At 43.3% G+C, this 19,501-nt stretch overlaps 1 protein-coding gene across 1 annotated transcript; it reads right to left on the bottom strand.

Annotated features, from left to right (window-relative positions):
• Positions 1-3,654: 3,654 nt before the first annotated feature.
• LOC145407568 (pigment-dispersing hormone type 1-like) lies at positions 3,655-8,849 on the bottom strand. The gene is made up of 5 exons (XM_080278492.1): positions 8,823-8,849; positions 5,788-5,881; positions 4,716-4,905; positions 3,982-4,000; positions 3,655-3,742 (listed from the first exon to the last, which is right to left on the bottom strand). Exons 2-3 carry the CDS (start codon positions 5,878-5,880, stop codon positions 4,750-4,752), a joined length of 249 nt encoding a protein of 82 aa, XP_080134618.1. The 5' UTR covers position 5,881; positions 8,823-8,849; the 3' UTR covers positions 3,655-3,742; positions 3,982-4,000; positions 4,716-4,749.
• Positions 8,850-19,501: the final 10,652 nt, after the last annotated feature.

The following is a 19,501-nucleotide window of genomic DNA, read 5'->3' as shown; positions in this document are numbered from 1 at the left end:
TATATAAAAATCTGAACTTAAATATCTGACCAAAATCACCTGTAGCATCATCAAAACTCAGCTTTATGACCTAAAACACTACAATACTTAGGCCATTACACTTTTATCGTAATTAATAATGAATAACAGGACATCTTTTCACTTCCACACATACCTTAACCTAAATGCAGCGTTGGCCGCCAGTGGAAGCGTGACGTGGTTCAGTTATTCACGATCTAGGATGTTATCGTAGGGGAATATCTAGTCTTCCTCAACGTCGATGGTTTGAGTCTAAAGGGCGTCTTGTTAAGCCTCCAACTGTACACAGAAGTCTTGGTACTGGGAAGGCACGAACTTGCAACATCACTGAGCTTCTCTGGTGCAATCTTGACAGGTGTGGTAAGCTTCGGGGGGTCGAGGGACTGTGGAGAAGTCAAATTTATTATGAAAGTAGACATTTGATTTGCCCTTTTACATTTTGACAAGTTTGGGCACGTCAAACCCCTGACCGTCCTTTGTGAAGAACCCCATCATGTTTTCATTATTCACAATGAACATCTTAGCATCAAGGAAACCAGACCCCTTCATTCTTGACCTGGTGAAGTAAGACTGCAGGGAGGTTAAGGCCAGGAAGTTGTCCCGAGACCTCTTGGTAATGGAGAAGGGATTTTTGGCGCGGGACTCTCGTACAAAGTCTATGAAATGGTCATCACGTACACCTCCCTACGCCTCACTTTCAACTCGATGTTTCCAAAGTCACGGTCACACGGCAGGTAAGAGTGGCCAGGCATAGTGTTCAATGGAATCAAAACACCATGAAAATAGTGTTCAATGGAATCAAAACGTCTACTCTGTGCCAGGCGCATATACATAGGCACAAAGTTGATATTTTTTGTCCACTGCTGTTGTCACTAAAAATCACGAGTTTCTTAACATTATCACCAACATAGTCATGAAAGTACTTCTACAGGCAACTAGCAATCTCATCCTCCTCTCCTCGCCACTGTCTCGTTCCACACATGCACGTACCCCTTGCCCTGTTTAATGTCATGTATACCAAAAATATAAGTCCACAGCTCTCGTACAAGTCAAGAGAAACAGCATTTTGTTCCATGCCTTTGGTGTCCTAAAACTCCTTGCAGAGCTTGTACAAGGCTCTTAATATTCATTCCTGTAGGCAGGTAGCGACGTCGGGGCTCGTGGCACGAGAATAATGGCTACTAGATGTTTCTAGACTATTAATGTGTTCCCTCACTAATTCCTTCTTCTCAGGCTCTGTCTTGTCTGCAGGTTCATGCCTCCCACGCTTGTCTCCCTCCAAAATTCCTGATTCTGTCACCTTTGAGAGTGCCACCCTCACCCGTTTCTCTGAGGTGCCGTGAAAATGGAAAAAGGCAATGCCACAGACTTTTATTTCTTGTCCCATGGCCATCACACTGTACAGCAGGTTCCGTTTCTGCCTGCTGCCCTTTCCCTTCACCCATGAACGCTTCACGGCCCACTATGTATGCAGTCTGGGCATAATAGTCCTTTAATGCCCAGAATTGATGAAAAATGTCATTATTATCCACACCAACACGGGAAAAGCACTTACCCAGGCATGTATAAGTGGGCCTTACTCGTCGTGCTTGTACAGTATGTTCTTTTTTGTCGACCTGCCCACAGAGGCCTCACCACTCTCTTTTACGCTTAGCACCCACTTGCTTCCACTCAAAACGGTGCTGTTGTCGCTTTCTTGTGACCTACCGACATGCACCCTTACTTTCAGTATCACTAGACGACATAACTAAGAGTCCATTCACGTAAATGTAGCAGAAATAGGGGTGGTTTTAGGTGCCGTCTTTTCCCTCCAGCGTGCACGCGGGCTTACTGCCCAAATCACATGCAACGGGCCTCGGGATTGGCAGAGCCCGCTTCTGTAAACACAGGAGGATGAATGCCGCCACACTATTGGTTCCTCAGTTAGCAGAGTCCCGGAGTTAGTACGCTGTTTTTGCTTGAGCTTTGATTTAGAGGGGAATAAGGGTCAATTTCGTTTGGCTTTTTACACCACGTAAAGAGGATGGTCCTGGACAGGATGAACTTAGATAAATTTCATTTTCGGTTCTTTGACTAAGTTGCCCTTCTGCCACCGAGCGCATGAGGTAAGGAAGTGTTGATGTTCTGCAGAATGTGTTAATGTTTATCTGTATTGGATGTTTACATGGAGTCTGGGAGGGGAAGGGGACGTAGTTTGTCTCCCTTCCCTGGTCCCTGTAGTAAGTACATTTAGGAACCTGGATGGAAATTAGACTGTAGGGGTCGTACTCAAGGAGAAGGTTAGGACTCAGCAAATATTTCGTTTCCTCCATCGTATATTCAGTAAGGATTAATGTCTTCCTCTTTATTTTTCCTTGTTTTCCTTATTTCACTTGTTTTCTCTCATTTTCTATTATTTTTTTATTTTTTATTTTTTCTTATTTTTCTTATTTCTTTGTATTTCTTGACTTTTATCTTTTATTTTGTTTTTTTTCTTTTATTTTGTTTTATTTCTTGTCTTTTTTCTTATTTTTTCTTTTTAATTCTTGCCCTTTTTTTTACTTTTTCTTATTTTTTGTTACTTGTCCTTTTTATTTCTTATTTTTATTCTATTTCTTGTCTCTTCTTATTTATCTCTTTTTTCTTTTTTTCTTATTTAGTTTTTGTCTTTTGCCTTTTAATTCCTCGTTCATTTATTTTATTTTTCCTTATTTCCCTTATTTTGTTTCTTATTTATCTCCTTTAATTTTCTTATTTTTATTTCTTTGCTTATATTGGTTATCTCTTGGCATTCTTCAGTTATTGATTTATTCCCATCTCCTTATTTCCTTTCATTCTTTAATCTATTTCTCTTTCTTCTCTCCTTTACCTCTTTATCTCTTTCCTTAATTTCATTTTTGCTTTATTAATACTTCTAAAGGTAACTGAAACACAGGATTGGTGCTGAGACGTTTATTCAGAGAGGGGGAGTGTGTAGAGACAGCATCGTGTGTATAGTGGCTTTGTAGTGCCGTGTAGAGGGGATGTAGGAGTGTGTAGAGGATGTGTAGAGGGCTGTAGGAGTGTGTAGAGAGAGTGTAGAGGTGTGTAGCGCTGTGTAGTGTATAGAGGGGTGTAGAGACAGCATCATGGTGTGTAGAGGCTCTGTAGTGTCCTGTATAGTGTGTAGGAGTGTGCAGAGGCTTTACAGAAGTGTGAAGAGTATGTAGAGGAGTGCATAAGTGTGTAAAAGATCTCTAAGTGTGTGTAGGGCTGTGTAGAGGAGTGTAGGAGTGTGAAGAGAGTGTAGAGTCTCTGCGGGAGTGTGTAGATACTTGTGGAGGATGCAAAAGCTCTGTAGAAATGATTGTGTGTGTGTGTGTGTGTGTGTGTGTGTGTATGTGTGTCGATTTTTGGAGTGTGTAGAAGCTTTAGCCAACCCTGTAGCTCTGCATAATCTCAGTAAAGGGATGAAGAGGTTTGCAAAGTCTCTCTGTGTGTGTATGTGTAGAAAATTTAGGATTAGACAGAATTTGTAGTTGTTTAGCTGTTCTAAGTGTGTGTAGGAATTCTGTATGTGTGTGTAGAAATTCTGTATGTGTGTGTAGAGCCTGCCAGAGGTCTATAATTGCTCCATGATAGTGTGTAGAACTTGTTGGAGTGTGTAGAGACTTGGAGGTGTGTGTAGAGGCTGCTAGAGGTGTGTAGAGCCTGTTGGAGTGTGTAGAGATTGCCAGAGGTGTGTGTAGAGGCTGTTAGAGGTGTGCAGATCTTGTTGGAGTGTGTAGAAGCTGTTGGAGGTGTATGTAGAAGCTGCTAGAGGTGTGTAGAGCTTGTTGAAGTGTGTAGAGGCTGTTGGAGGTGTATGTAGAGGCTGCTAGAGGTGTGTAGAGCTTGTTGAAGTGTGTAGAAATCACTGTAGAGGTGTGTACAGCCTGTTGGAGTGTGTAGAAGCTGCTGGAAGTGTGTATAGAGGCTGCTATATAGAGGTGTGTAGAGGCTCTGTCCACCCGCTGGTCTCATCCTGAGGGAGAAAGTTGGCACAGAAATTAAAGAAGGAAAATATTTACCTATTTTACATTTCTCTGTATCGTTGTTAGTAGGGAAACTTAGTAACACATTTTCACAAGCGATTTATTTTGCATATTTTACTCTGATATTACCTTGCATGATTTGTTTATTAATTATTTATTTATCTTATGTATGTATGTATGTATGTATGTGTGTGTGTGTGCGAATGTGTGTATTTATGTACGAGTATATATATGTATTTTGTTAACCGTATGTATGGGTATGTATGGATGTATGTATGGATTTATATATGTATGTATGTATGTATATGTATGAAAAATCGACATAGTAGTGATCAGAAACATACAGAAAGATAATAAAAAATATATGAAAATAAGTTACTCATGAAGAGGTGTTAAGAGGTCTATGGCAGTGAGAATTCAGTTTAATAGCAAATATCCCTCTTTCCCAAACTTAGATCTAACAGGCTCTAACAGCTTCTAATTCACCTTCTAGCCTACATGTGTTAGGGTGTTAGGTGTTAGGGTGCTTGGGTGTTTGGGTGTCAGGGTGTAAGAGTGCTAGATCACTTAACTTCAAACTCACCTTCTATCCTGCATGTGTTAGTTTGTTAGGTGTTAGAGTGTTAAGTGTTAGGTGTTAGGTGTTAAGGTGTTAGGTTCTAGGGTGTTAGGTGTCAGGTGTTAGGGTGTTATCTTCTAACTCACCTTCTAATCTGCGTGTGTTAGGGTGTTAGGTTATTTATCTTCGTCCAGCATCGTTCATGACCTTAGGGATGCCCAAAAGAGAATTAATTAGCTCTGAATTACGCTTGGTGTGGATTTGGGCTGGCAGAGAGTCAACCATCAGAGGGCCTCGTAAGATTCGCAATATCTGAGCTGCTAATTCTGCCACCACCTGAGAAGATAGATGAGACAGATAGGTGAAGATAGATAGATAACTTGGGCACACGTAGATAGATATAAATTGATTGATGGCATGGATACACACAGATACATATAGATAGATAAATGGCTGCATAGGGTTGGACAGACAAGCGCATACACATGGAAACACTGTTATGAAGGACACACACACACACACACACACACACACACACACACACACACACACACACACACACACACACATCTCTTTCCTCCTTCATGCAGCTTCTAGGCAAAAAAAACTCATCTGACTCACGTGACTCACCATCCACCAACTCACCACCTAAGGGACTCACCAAGCCTCTTATCTTCTCTGATTCATGACTCATCCCTTCAGACTCCTCCTTGACTCACCTTACCTACCCAGCTGACTCATGACTCACCTGAAGTCATGAGGCCAGTGACTCATTCAGCACCTCACTAGTCACCCACCATCCAGCCTCAGAGACTCACCAGGCGTCCTATGTCCCTTGACTGACTCGTGACTCACCTTATTTATCCTCTACCTTACTCATGATTCAGCTAACTCACCCCCTGACTAGCCTGTGACTCACCTTCCTCCCTGACTGACTCGTGACTCATCTTACTGACTCTTCTGACTCACCTCTAAATACTCACAGTCTCATAGTCATCTCTAGTGACTCATTAACTCTCCTTATATGATCCATGACTCACCAAATTCCTCTGACCGACTCGTGACTCATCTTACTGACTCTTCTGACTCAATTCGCTCTCTCTAGGTACTCACAGCCACATATTCATCTCAGGCGACTCATTAACTCTCCCTATATGATCCATGACTCATCAATTCCTTCTGACTCATGACCCAATCCCCCAGTGACTCGTGACTCACCTCGCGTTCTGGGTACTTGAGGTCGTGGGCGTGAGTCAGTACGGCGCTCACGGTCACCAGCAGCATCACACACAGGGCCACGGCGCGCACCATGCTGATAGGGCGGAGTGGAGAAAGCAGAAGGGGGATTATACTGGGATGGTGAAGGGTGGGGAGGCTAATGTGTTTGATGATGATGATGATGAGGAGGAGGAGGAGGAGGAGCAGGCTTAGGTGTCAGAGAAAGATGGTCATGATGATGATGATGGGTAGGCTAATGTATCAGAGGAAGATGATGATGATGATGATGATAATGATGATGAGGAGGAGGAGGAGAGATTGGCTAATGTGTCAGATGAGGATGATAATGATGATGATGATGATGTGGAGGAGGAGGAGAGGTTGGCTAATGTTTCAGATGATGATGATGATGATGAAGATGAGGATGAGGATGATGAGGAGGAAGAGGAGGAGAAGGAGGAGGCTAATGTGTCAGAGGAAGATGATGATGATGATGATGAGGGGCAGGCTAATGTGTCAGATGATGAGAATGATGATGATGAGGGGGAGGCCAATGTGTCAGATGATGATGATAGATAAATAGATAGACAGATAAATAAAATAGATGGATAGATAGATAGATAAATAAATAGGTAAATAAATGAATAGATGGATAGATCAAAAGGTAGATAGATGATATACAGACAGACAGACAGACAGACAGATAGATAGACAGACATAGATAGATAGATAAAATATAAATAAAAGCCAAAGGTAAAGGAAAGTAGGTCTCATTAGAAACTGCCTCATTAAAACTCTCATTAAGTCCCTCCACTACAGTTACATTATTTTATTATGGCCTTATTACTATTAGGTCTTTGTTATATTTCACACACATACATACATACATATATACATACACATATATATGAGAGGTAGGTGAGGTGTGGAAGAGGAGGAATAATAAACACACACACACACACATACACACACACACACACACACACACACACACACACACACACACACACACACAGGGCAGATAAACATCTCTTTCTAAATCTAGGGAAGTGACCCGCCCCTACCCAGTGATGTATGCATAGGTGTAGATGTGGAGGGCTTTAGAGAGAGAAATCTATCTATCTATCCATCTATCTGTCTATCTATCTACCTATCTATCTGTCTATCTATCTGTAGTTAGACACTTTAATCCCGGAAGGGGTGGCCACAAACAAATCGCCTCCATGTCGTCCTGTCCCCTGCCATTTTCCTGTCCTCCCCCCAACTTACACCTCCCTTTCTCATATACCTCTCCACTCCATCCCTCCATCTCATCCCTCGTATCCTCTTCCCTCTCCCCCTCTCCCCCTCTCCACCTCACTCACATACACTCTCCTGGTTAGTCTCTCTACTCCATCCCTCCATCTCATCCTCGGTGTCCCCCTCCCTCTCCCCCTCTCCACCTCACTCACATACACTCTCCTAGTTAGTATCTCTCCCTCTTCCCCTCACTCACATACACTCTCCATCTCCCCCTCACTCACATACACTCTCCATCTCCCCCTCACTCACATACACTCTCCTAGTTAGTCTCTCTCCCTCTCCCCCTCTCCACCTCACTCACATACACTCTCCTAGTTAGTCTCTCTACAGGGGTGACTAATCTACTGTAGTGTCCGTGTGAAAGAAAAAGAAATAATGATTGATACGTAAAGAGAAATTATACTCCTTTTAGTTTAACCTGGCCTAGTTTTTCGTCCTTTTCCAGGTGATTTCCCGTAGCTTAGTGGCAGGAAGATATACTACGGCTCTACATCCTTTCGCACTTCTTCGTGACTAGCATCTTATTCTAGTGTTAATGTCAGTGGCAGGAAACTATTTTACTACGGCTCTACATCCTTTCACAGCACTTCTTCGTGACTAGCATCTTATTCTAGTGTTAATGTCAATAGCAGGAAAATATATACTACGGCTCTACACCCATTCCACGGCACTTCTTCGTGACTAGCGTCTGATTCTTGTGTTAATGTCAGTGGCGGTAAAATACCATAGTACGGCTCTACATCCTTTCCATAGCACTTCTTCATGACTAGCATCTTATTCTAGCGGTGTCAGTGGCAGGATAATCCTATACTACGGCTCTACATCCTTTCGCACTTCTTCGTGACTAGCATATTATTCTAGTGTTAATCTATTGTAACAACTCGGCATATAATGTGGGGAATAGGCAGTTTTAGGCCAAGTTAGGGTAAAAAGAGTAAAGTTGTCGACCCGAAGTCTTATATTTTCTCGTCACAAAATCCTCTCCCTAACTCACCCATACGTGAGGCCTTTCTTAAACCGATTTATTTTTCACAGAAGATGAACAGAGGAAGGAAAAACAAATTTAAAAAATCCACCTCAGATTGCAAGTGTCCTCCATTCATTAAAAAAAAAAAAAAAAAATCTGTAACAGGTAGACTTGAACTGCTGTAGGTTGAAATTTAGAGGGTAAGTAATATGGTGAATTTCCAAAGAGAGGCAGTTTGGGGAATAAAGGAATTTTGATAGGCGTAAGTTCTGCAATAGGGTAGTGTGACAGTCAAGAGCGCTACATGATGCCCGTGCAGTACTATGGAAGGCGTGGGGAGGTGGTAGAATGATTTTGAACGTCGGGTGATAGCCAGTATGAATAAAAAAAAAAATAAAAAAAAATAAAACAGTCGCACTAAGAGACAGCCCTTTTAATACACTGCCTTCCTCTTCTTCTTCCTCCTCTTCTCCTTCTCTTCCTCCTCCTGCTCCTTCTCCTCCTCCTCTTCCTTCTTCTTCTACTTCTTCTTTCTTCCAACCAACATCAGGGAAATTCAGTCGGTTTAGGAAGGACCCCTTAGAATGACGAGAACACTTATATTTCTTTGTCTAATAATTTGGCGTAAACTGGAATGGAATAGAAGAGTTGCCCCGTTCATTAGAGGGTTAAGGTAGGGGAAAAGATATGTAGTTAAGTGTCGAGGGGGTCTCCTAAGCCCACACACCGCCTTACCTCAAAAAACTTGGCCTTAACGTTGACTTACTTGAGGTGTGTTTGAGAGGAGGAGTGAGACAGGTGAGGGTGAGACGTGGATGATGGACTGAGCTGCTAAGACCACTGGATATTTATGCTCCTCAAGTCCCTCCCAGACCCCCTAGACCCTCCCCTCCCCTCCCCCCTCCCCCCAAACACCCTCCAGGAACCTCTCCCTCTTCCAGCATCCCCTCCTCTCCTTCCTCCCTACCTTTTCTCCACCCCCTCTCTCCTCCTCTCCCTCACAACTCATGTACCCCATCCCTTCTAACCCCCCTCTCCTCTCCCTCCAATCTCTCCCCCATCAACATCCCCTTCCCCCTCTCCTCACCCCTCCCCTTCCTTCTTCTCCCACTCCAGCCTTTCCCCCACCTACATCCCCCATCCCCTCCTTCCTCACCTCTTCTTTACCCCCTCCCTTCAACCTTCCCCTCTTCCACACCTCCCTTCCCTACGTTCCAATCTTGTACCCTCCATATACCCTTCCCCTCTCAACCCCCCCTTCCCCCCACCCCCTCCAGCGCACACCACACCACGCATCCCACCACACCCACCACCACAACACCCACACCTATACATTTGGGGTGGGGGGGAGGCCATTTTTCGAGATTTGTGAGCGTAAAATACCCCTTTGTCATCCCTTCAAGGAGATTGATAAAGGAGGTACGAGTAGGTGTGGGATGGATGGATTTTTCTGTTCATTGTCAGTGGTTTATAAGGTGGTGTTGTTGGGGGTAATTTGAGTGTGTGGGGGGGATTGTATGGCTCATTGGTTTGTTTTGATAGTGGTAATAAGTATGAAGTTGGTAGTAGTAGTGGTGGTTGTAGTAGTGGTGGTGGTAATAGCAGTAGTAGTAGTAGTAGTAGTAGAAGTAGCAATATCAGTAGTAGTAATAGTAGTAGTAGTAGTAGTAGTAGCAATATCACCAGTAGTAGTAGCAGTAATGATAATAATAATAATAATAATAATAATAATAATAATAATAATAATAATAATAATAATGATATTTTATTTTGCCTGACTTCACGAGGTTTTATTTAGCTTCTAGAGATGTCCTCGGGATGAAGGGGTTAGTGGTACTGATTTTAGATAGATAGATAAAGAGATGGATAGATAAAATGATAGAAAAAACAGATACAAATGATATACAGACAGACAGAAGACAAACAGACTAACAGATAGATAGATAGATAGACATTGACAGGCACACAGAGAGATAGATAAATAGATAGATAAATAAATAAACAGATAGATAGCTAAGTCTGTGTGTGTGTGTGTGTGTGTGTGTGTGTGTGTGTGTGTGTGTGTGTGTATGTGTGTGTGTGTATGCTCTCGTGACCTACCCCCCTCAATATCCGCCCAAGACATTACGTATCATCTTAAGTTTATGCAACATCTTAAATCCATTATTCATATTTTTTCTAATTCTCTCTCTCTCTCTCTCTCTCTCTCTCTCTCTCTATCTATCTATCTATCTATCTATCTATCTATCTATCTCTCTCTCTCTTTCACATTAGGTTAGGTTAGGTTAGATAGGGAGCCAGGGAGAGAGAGCAGGGAAGAAGGGGGGGGACAGAGAGACCCCCCACGCCCCTCCAAGCTCCCCCTGGGTCTGCCCCCCCCACAAACACCCTTCACCCTCAGAAAGGAGATCGGACAGTCGTAAAAAAGGCAGGTGGGGCAGAAAATCCTTGTGTTTTGGATGTGATGGATTGGAAAACGAGTGAAAAAATGGGGGTAGTGAAGGAGAGAGTGTGGGAGAGGGAGGGGGTGGAGATAGAGAGACAATATGAGATAGATAGATAGATAGATAGATAGATTCGGGGAGGGAGAGAGATGGAGAGAAAGGGAGTGAGGAGGAGGAGGCAGACAGGGAATATGAGACAGACAGAGAGATACAGAGAGGTGGAGAGGGGGAGGAGGCAGACAGACAGACGAAAAGAGACAGGCAAAAACAGAAGCAGAGGGAGAGAGAGAGGGGGGGATTGACAGACAGAGACAGACACAGACAGACAGACAGATACAGACAATAACAGAGACAGACGGACAGACAGACAGACACAGAGACCGAGAGACAAAGCAGTGACAGACAGACAGACAGACAGAGGCACAGACACACACAGAGACAAAGCCGTGACAGACGGACAGGCAGACAGACAGACAGAGGCAGACACTGACAAAGAGTGAGACAGACGAACAGACAGACAGATAGAGACAGAGACAAAAACAGAGACAGACGGAGAGACAAACAGACACAGACAGAGACAAAACAGTGACAGACAGAAAGATAGACAGACAGAAAGATAAACAGACAGAAAGATAAACAGACAGAAAGATAGACAGACAGAAAGATAGACAGACAAAAAGATAGACAGACAGAAAGATAGACAGACAGAAAGATAGACAGACAGATGGACAGAGACGGGGGGAACAGAGACTCAGACAGAGACAAAAATAGAGACAGAAAGACAGAAGCAGACACACACACACACACACACACACACACACACACACACACACACACACACACACACACACACACACAAAGACGGGCAGATGGACAGAGGCAAACATTCCTTAAATCTCTGCTAACACGTAAAATCAAAACTAGAGTTTGTTCATGTGTAAACTTAAACCCACGGAGTCTACGGAATTATAAACAGCATAGATAGCAGTTTACCTCATTTTAAGCATTATATAGAAGTTTACCTCAACTGAAGCTAAAAGGAGTATACGAGAAGCATGCCCTGGTATATGTAAACTCTTCCTTTATTTAACATTTAAGATATGTAAACCTTATTCTTGTATTTCTTAGTTTATAATAGTATATGTAGGCTCTTTCCCTAGTCTCTTATATTTTCCCTAGTATACATGAAGCTTCCTATATGTATACCTAATGCTCTTTGTAAATATAAAGTTTACCTGTATATGAAGAGTTTACGGGAATACATGAGAAGTTTACATTAGTACACGTATACTTTCTCTAATATATTTAAGTTTACCTCATCATTACCTCATTCCACCCCACCATTACCCTAGTCCACCTCACCCAACCCCACCATTACCCCACTCCACCCCACCCAACCCCACCATTACCCTAGTCCACCCCACCCAACCCCACCATAACCACACCCAACCCCACCCAACCCCACCATTACCCCACTGCACCCCACCCAATCCCACCATTACCCCACTGCACCCCACCCAATCCCACCATTACCCCACTGCACCCCACTCAACCCCACCACCACCCCACTGCACCCCACCATTACCTCACTGCACCCCACCCAACCCCACCATACTCAACCACCCAACCCCACCATACTCAACCACCCAACCTCACTTGTCACTTTTCACTCTAGATGTTACTTTACCTAACTATATCCTTATTTTCTGTCTATGTCGGATTTACCTCATGATAAAAAAAAAGTTTATCCACATATACAATGTATGCTGCAGGTTGTGTAAGGCTTTTATTGATTATGTATACTTTAGTATGTGTAGAGTTTGGCAGTTGTGGTAGTAGTGGTGGTAGTGGTGGTGGTAGTAGTAATTGTTGTAGTAGTGGTGGTAGTAGTAGTAATAGTAGTGGTGGTGGTAGTAGTAGTAGGCTAGTAGTGGTAGTAGTAGTAGTAGTAGTAGTAGCAGCAGGGGCGGTGGTGTTGGTGGAGGTGGTGGTGGTAGTAGTAGCAGTAGTTTTAGAAGTTGCTGTAGTAGTTATAGTAGTAGTACATGCAGTAGTAGTAGTAGTGGTAGTAGTAATAATAGTAGTAGTGGTAGTAGTAGTTTTGGGTAGTAGCAGTAGTAACAGTAGTAGTGGTAGAAGTAGTAAAAGCACCTTCATCTTCACCATTCTCACCATACCACCACCTACTCATTCTACCTTCCACCTCACCGTCCCCAACGCCTCTCACCCTTATTACAGACACGCTACAAGACCACACGCTTCCTTAGGCCACTCTTGAGGTCTATTATGGTAATGTTGTCAGCCTTTTGCCTCGTCTGGGGTGTCAGGTTGGCAGAGGGAGTGACACCAGGGCTAATGGCGGGGTCTTGGGTGATGCGGGTTTTTTGTTTTTGAGGGTAATTCTGTTTTTTTGGTTTCCAGATATGTCATTTGCATAGTTTAGCTTGTGTGAGGCGGAGGGGGGAAGGTGGGAGGGTTAGAGAGAGAGAGAGAGAGAGAGAGAGAAAGACATACAAATTTTTCTACCTACCTATCCTTTTATCTGTCTGTCTATCTATCTATCTATATATTTGTGTGTGTGTGTGTGTGTGTGTGTGTGTGTGTGTGTGTGTGTGTGTTTATATGTCTGTGTGTGGGGGGGAATGGGGAGTGTAAAATAGACATAGATAAACAGACAGACAGACAGATTGAGAGACTCTGACACAGGCAACTTTACAGCATAAGTCGATAGATACGTAGATAGATGCAGACAGACAAATAGATAGAAATACATAGAAAGAAAGAGATAGAGACCTCAACCCTTCCCCCCAGGCCCCCTCCCCCCCTTCCACCGTTCCCCTGTCTCCGCCACACATCGAACTCCGACCCTGCCATTGTTCCAGGACACTATTTTTGTGCCCTTGTACAGGTGTGTGTGTGTGTGTGTGTGTGTGTGTGTGTGTGTGTGTGTGTACGTGGGTTTGTGTATGTGTGTGTGCAGCAAAGAGTACATCAGAGGATAAAAAGGACGATGAAGTAACACATACCTACATCAATTTACACACACACACACACACATACACACACACACACACACACCAGAATGAAATAGGCAACCGTGATAATCCATTCCCCACGAGAATATCTTTTTTTTTATTACCGTCTCTCTCTCTCTCTCTCTCTCTCTCTCTCTCTCTCTCTCTCTCTCTCTCTCTCCTTCAGTCGATTTAAGGAAGAATAAAATTAACGAGTTGAAAGGGTTAAGTAAACAATGCAATGGCTGCCTAGACACGGGCCCCTACGCTGACGTTACGAAATCTATCTACCTATCTATCTATCTATCTATAGCCAGACCCTTAATCCCGTAATGGGTGACCACAAACAAAAAGCCTCCACGTTGCCCTGTCCCCCTGTCATTTCGCTGCCCTCCCCCCAGCTCACAACCTCCTCTCTCATGTACCTCTGTTACGAAATCTATGCTTAATATTCCATCCCTCCATCTCAAGGGGAAAAAATAAAAAATGAAAAAATATATATTGGGCTTATCACTCAACTAAGCTCAAGATGTCGATAGAGGAGATAAATTTCCTGATTGGTCTGAGATAGCAAACAAACAAACAAACAAACAAAAACAAAACATCGCTAGGTCTCTGTCTAGTATTCTCGCAGGGGAAGCTCCGTAACACCTTTTCCTAGGCGATTTGTTTTACTTGTGGCACTCCGCTGTCCTATTCTGTGTCGTGTAAATCCTCTAGTCATCACCATACTCTGCATAGCTAACGTGCGAAAAGGATGTTAGCCAGCTATATCCAGGAATAAATCGCTAAGGAAAAGGTGTTAGGGAGCCTCCTTACCCGACGGAAATACGGACTCTTATCTTCCGTCTTGAGGCATTTCGACAGGCGACTTAATTACGATCGTTCCGTATGACTAGGGTGATTGAGGAACTTAGATTGTTAGTGATTTAAGGCTGAGTGATTTATTGATAACGTACAGTCTGTCTTGAGCTGTGTCTGTCTGTCTGTCTGTTTGTCTGTCTATCTATCAGTCTGTTTGTTTGTCTGTCTGTCTATCTATCTGTCTTTCCATTCATTCGTCTATATGTATGTATGTAGCTACCTGTCTATATATCTATCTGTCTATCAATCTGTCTTTCTATCTACTAATCTATCCATCCATCTCTCTGCATCTATTTTCCATCCATCCATCTCTCCATCCATGCACCTTTACCTATCCAGCTTCCTTACATCCATCCATCCATCTTTATCTGTCTATATTCTTTACATCCATCCATCCATCCATTCATCTATCTATCTATCTATCTATCTGTCTATCTACAAATAAATCACTAGGTAGATATGCACAACTTCAAAGATAAAACAGAGATTGAATGTCTTGTGCGCCGTGGAGATGGCCTGGTCTGCTGGTGTGGGCGCAGGCGTAGCAGAGGGAGCAGAAGGTGAATAAATAATGCAGATAAACATTGATAAATTAACCATCCACTCAGCACACAAAGCACCCGGAAGAGAAGGGATATTATTGAACCTCCTTGTATTTCCTCATGATCTTTCCCCTTCAAGACGGTTTCCTAAAATCTTCACTATCTTCAGACGGTTTTTCCTCAACTTAAGAACTCCCTAGTGGTGGATTTCGAAGCTTTGCAGTATTTTATGGTCCTTTTTTTAATGTTATTTTCGTTCTCGCCAGACTATTTCGTTCAGTTTAACCCTCTCACGATTTTGACAAGCTGTTTTTATGAATTTATAAATACTTGTAATGTATGTGGGGGGGGGGATGAAGGTGTGTGGGTGTTTGGGTGTGTGTGAGTGGGTGGGTGTGTGGTAGGGTGAAGGTGTGGATGTGTGTGTGTGTGTGGATGTGGACGTGCATGAGTGAGTGGGTGGGGGAGGGATGTGTGTGTGTGTGTGTGTGTGTGTGTGTGTGTGTGTGTGTGTGTGCGTATGTGTGTGTGTGTGTGTGTGTGTGTGTGTGTGTGTGTGTGTGTGTGTGTGTGTGTGTGTGTGTGTGTGTGTGTGTGTGTGTGTGTGTGTGTGTGTGTGTGTGTGTGTGTGTGTGTATGTGTAGTGGAGCAAGCTATTAACAAGCTGAGTGGTTAGGTGCAGCCTGGATTGAGACGACAGGCCTTGTGTGTCTCACGGGTGGACGATTCATATTAGGTCACGCCTCGTTGGAAACACCTGTCCTCGTCACCTGTCTTGCCCCGCCCCGCTCCGTAACTGAGCCCGCGACCCACCTTGTTTGTCCTTCGCCTTGCCCCTCTCCGCTCGGCCCCTCTGCCCCGCCCCGCCTCATCCTCCCTCTCCCTGCCCCATATCATCATCCTTCACCTTTTTTTACTCTAACTTGGCCTAAAATTACCATCTCTCCATCTTGAGCGCCTTTTAACAATAGATTATCCTTAGAATATGGTGCAATAGTCACGAAGAAGTGCTATGGGAAGGATATAGAGCCATAGTATTCTCTTGACCAGCGAGCTACGTGAAATAAGCAGCAAAAGGACGAAAACCTGGGCCAAGTTAAAATGAAAAAGGTAGAGGTGTAATATTCATCTTTGTCCAAATCCACCCTATATTTTAAGACTTTCAACCTTGCTATCTATCTAATGTGTATTCTTCTGTCCCCCTCCATCCCCTCCTTTGCCCCCCACCCCACACCCCACACCTGCCCCGGAATACCCCACCGTTCCCCCCACCACTTCCTTATCCCGCCCCACCACACCCCACACTCCTTGCCTCACACCTCACCTCACACCCCACACTCCTTACCCCACCCCACCACACCTTCCCCATTCCTTGCCTCACCCCACCCCACACCTCCCCCAGAATACCCTTTCCCCACCCATTTCCTTACCCCGTCCCACCAGACCTTCCCCACCCCGTCTTCTGAGCCACCTACCCTACTGACTCACTTTCTCCTTCACTCCGTGCCCCCATTACCTCCCTCCCTCTCCCACTCCCTCATCTATCCTACTTTCTTCCCTTGTCCTAGCATTCTATCTTTTTTTTTAATGTAAGAAAGAAGGAACCAAAGGCCAGAAGCCAGCAAGACTGTTCCCTCAAAGAAAAACGCAAAAACAAGACAACTGAGAGCCAAGTTCAAGATCCGTTCATTTCGAGATGCCTGGACACACTGCGTTTGAAAGACTGGAAACCATAGGCAGTAGGATATACTGACAGAGGGAGACAGATCCAGAGTTGACCTGTTGCATAAGTGAAGGACTGGGAGTAACGGTTAACTCTTGCATTAGAGAGCTGGACAGAAAAGGGATGAGAGTTTGTTGCTAGACAGGTGTTACGTGCCCGTCGTAGAGGTGGAGAGGTGCAAGCAGACAGTTCAGAGGAGCAGTGACCATGGAAGTAGCGATAGAAAAGAGAGAAAGATGCAACAGTGCAGCGAAGTGACAGAGGTTGAAGGGAGCCAGCAGGAGAGTTAATAAGACGAAAAGCCCTTCACTTTCCTTACGTGTTTCTCTTTTTCTCTCATTTCCTAACTTAGCTTCACGAGCCTCTCTCTTTATCTTCTCTTTCTCTAACGTCCTTTTTTTTTCTCTCTCTCACTACTTTGCTTGAGCCGTAGCTGCAACACACGAGAAGTCACCGCTGGAGTGCATGTGTAGCGCAATATCTGGACCCCCCCTGGGCGAATATCCACGAAAATGAAGGGAAGGGGTGACAGTAATATAGGTAGGTCTGTGATTCGCCTGTTTAGATATGCATGAGTTCCGAATGAAGAGAGTCTCAAGATTTATATGGAAATTACGGTAGAATTTATATAAGAAAGTGTGGATATGTAAGGGTAGTCTTTTGTCTCCGTCTGTCTGTCTGTCTGTCTGTCTGTCTGTCTGTCTCTCTCTCTCTCGAGAGAGAGAGAGAGAGAGAGAAAGTATGAGTGACTGGATACAGCCCCACAAAGGGAAGAGAAGAAAAGAGAAGGCAGAGTGAGCAAAAGAAGGAGGAGAGAGAGAGAGAGGGGGGAGGGGGCGAGAGAAAGAGAGAAAAGAGAAAAAGAGAGTGGTATGGAGACTGAACTAACCTCCCAACCAGTAGCTTTGAGGAAACTCCCAGGAGACAGGGGAAGCGGAGAGAGGTAGTAACGACAGCAAATTGTAGCACTTTTCATCTCCACTACGTAGCCCAAACCCATTTCCGTAGAGTAGTCCGGAGCGTGACGTGAAACGATACGAAACTGCTCCTTTGAAACTTACCCTCTGTGTAATTTTGTTGCTACTGCTTACTGGAAACGAATTCTTTTGTTACTTACGTTTTTCTTTTTCGTCTGCTTTTAAGAGGGTTTGATTGTGTGTGTGTGTGTGTGTGTGTGTGTGTGTGTGTGTGAGAGAGAGAGAGAGAGAGAGAGAGAGAGAGACCAAATCTTTCAAGACCAGACATTGGCAAGCTTTCTTCTTTTTCTTCTTCTTAATCTACTTTTTCCTCTTCTTCTTCTTTTCTTCTTCCTCATCTTCTTCTTCTCTTCCCTCTCCTCGTTTTCCTTCTTCTATTTCCATCATCATCATCCCAATCTTTATTATCACCAAAAAGATGAAATGTAGTAGGATGCAGAAACAAATATATAATACATAAAAGTGTGAGAGCTATCAATAATATACAGTATCCAGTAAAATGGGCCACACATTCATTTATATATCACTTAAGCCTTTGGAATCCTGGCGCCATCTCCCAAGGTCTTTTTTTTTTTTTGTATTTGGTTCACATACACCTCTCGGGTAGTCAGTCAGATTCAGTTATTATTATTATTATTATTATTATTATTATTTATTCCTCCTCCTCCTACTACTACTGTTACTTCTTACTTCTCTCTCTCTCGGGTAGAAATATCAAAACCCTTTTATAAGACCACATTTGACAGACACATTTATTAACCCCATGATATCTGAGAAGGGTAAAGTTAGGGATTGGCATCTTACATATTCATCCAAAAACAGAGTTGATATTAACCCTGTTTCGAGCAGTGATGTAATTTCCACCTTAACCCTTTGAATGATGCCAGAGTGGGATGCCTGCAGGTGGTGGCACAGATATAACCTGGCATCTCAACTGCCTGGTTATTCAAACGTCCTTCAGCTATTTCTCTAACGCCCGAAAGAAGGATGGTGGACTGCAGAGGAGCATTTTAGGCCTGCAGTCCACTGGGTTCACGTTTAAATTGAGCCTGGGATAACAATAATAACTTTTTGAATCTGATGACACGATTTTCGTTCTTCCTACCAACAGATTTTTTTTTTTTTTTTTAGTTACGATGAGATTTTTCGAACTTCGGGTTTTTAAATTTTTGATTTCATTAACCCCTTCAACACGAAGGTCTTTGCTAAACGAAAATCGTCTGGAGGGGGCAAGAGTAAACCAAACTGTACCACCTCAAAGTTAAGTCCCTTCACCCCATGGACGTCAATTCCATAACGTTAATGCTTTAATTAGACTGCTTTAATTAGATGTTTGTATTCAGCTTAGGAGGCCCTATCACAATGCAGTAGTTAATGAGCACTATAAAATCATCATCATCATCATTGTCATCATCATCCAGACTTCTACTTCTTCCTAATGATGGGGTGAGGCCTTATTTTATTTATTTATTTATTTTTTGATAATGAATGGAGGAAGGAAAAACAAAGGGAAAAAAAATAAGTCCATGTGCCTAAAGGCATCCTCCATTCATAAAATACTTATAACAATTGGATTTAAAATTGAGAGGATTAAATGTATATGGGAAACAACTCCCAGGAAGTGAATTCCAGAGAGTAGTAGTTCTGGGGATAAATGAATTTTGATAAGTAGAGGTTCTTCATTGTGGGGGAGAGAGTGTGAGTTCATGGGCACTCCCAGCTGCCCGAGTATTTCAGGAGAAAATGTGAAGGGGAGGCACAATTGAAGCCAGTTCATTAAAGCATTTTTACGGTAAAAATATCGATAAAATAGTGCTAAAGAAGAATACTGTATATAAAAGAAAATTTGCCTCTAAAAGTTTCATTGCCACCTACAAAGCT

This window comes from Coenobita brevimanus, chromosome 73, assembly GCF_032717465.1.
Source record: "Coenobita brevimanus isolate Jiangsu-jjx chromosome 73, ASM3271746v2, whole genome shotgun sequence".
Lineage (NCBI taxonomy): Eukaryota > Metazoa > Arthropoda > Malacostraca > Decapoda > Coenobitidae > Coenobita > Coenobita brevimanus.
The sequence above is the reverse complement of the archived record's forward strand: the minus strand, read 5'-3'. Positions and strand labels throughout refer to the sequence as shown.

Excerpts from the sequence above, each read along its gene's own strand:
- LOC145407568 (XM_080278492.1), bottom strand. The coding sequence starts at position 5,880 with ATGGTGCGCGCCGTGGCCCTGTGTGTGATGCTGCTGGTGACCGTGAGC. Across the intron at positions 4,906-5,787 it reads TCAAGTACCCAGAACGCGAG|GTGGTGGCAGAATTAGCAGC; the intron begins GTGAGTCACGAG and ends CTATCTTCTCAG.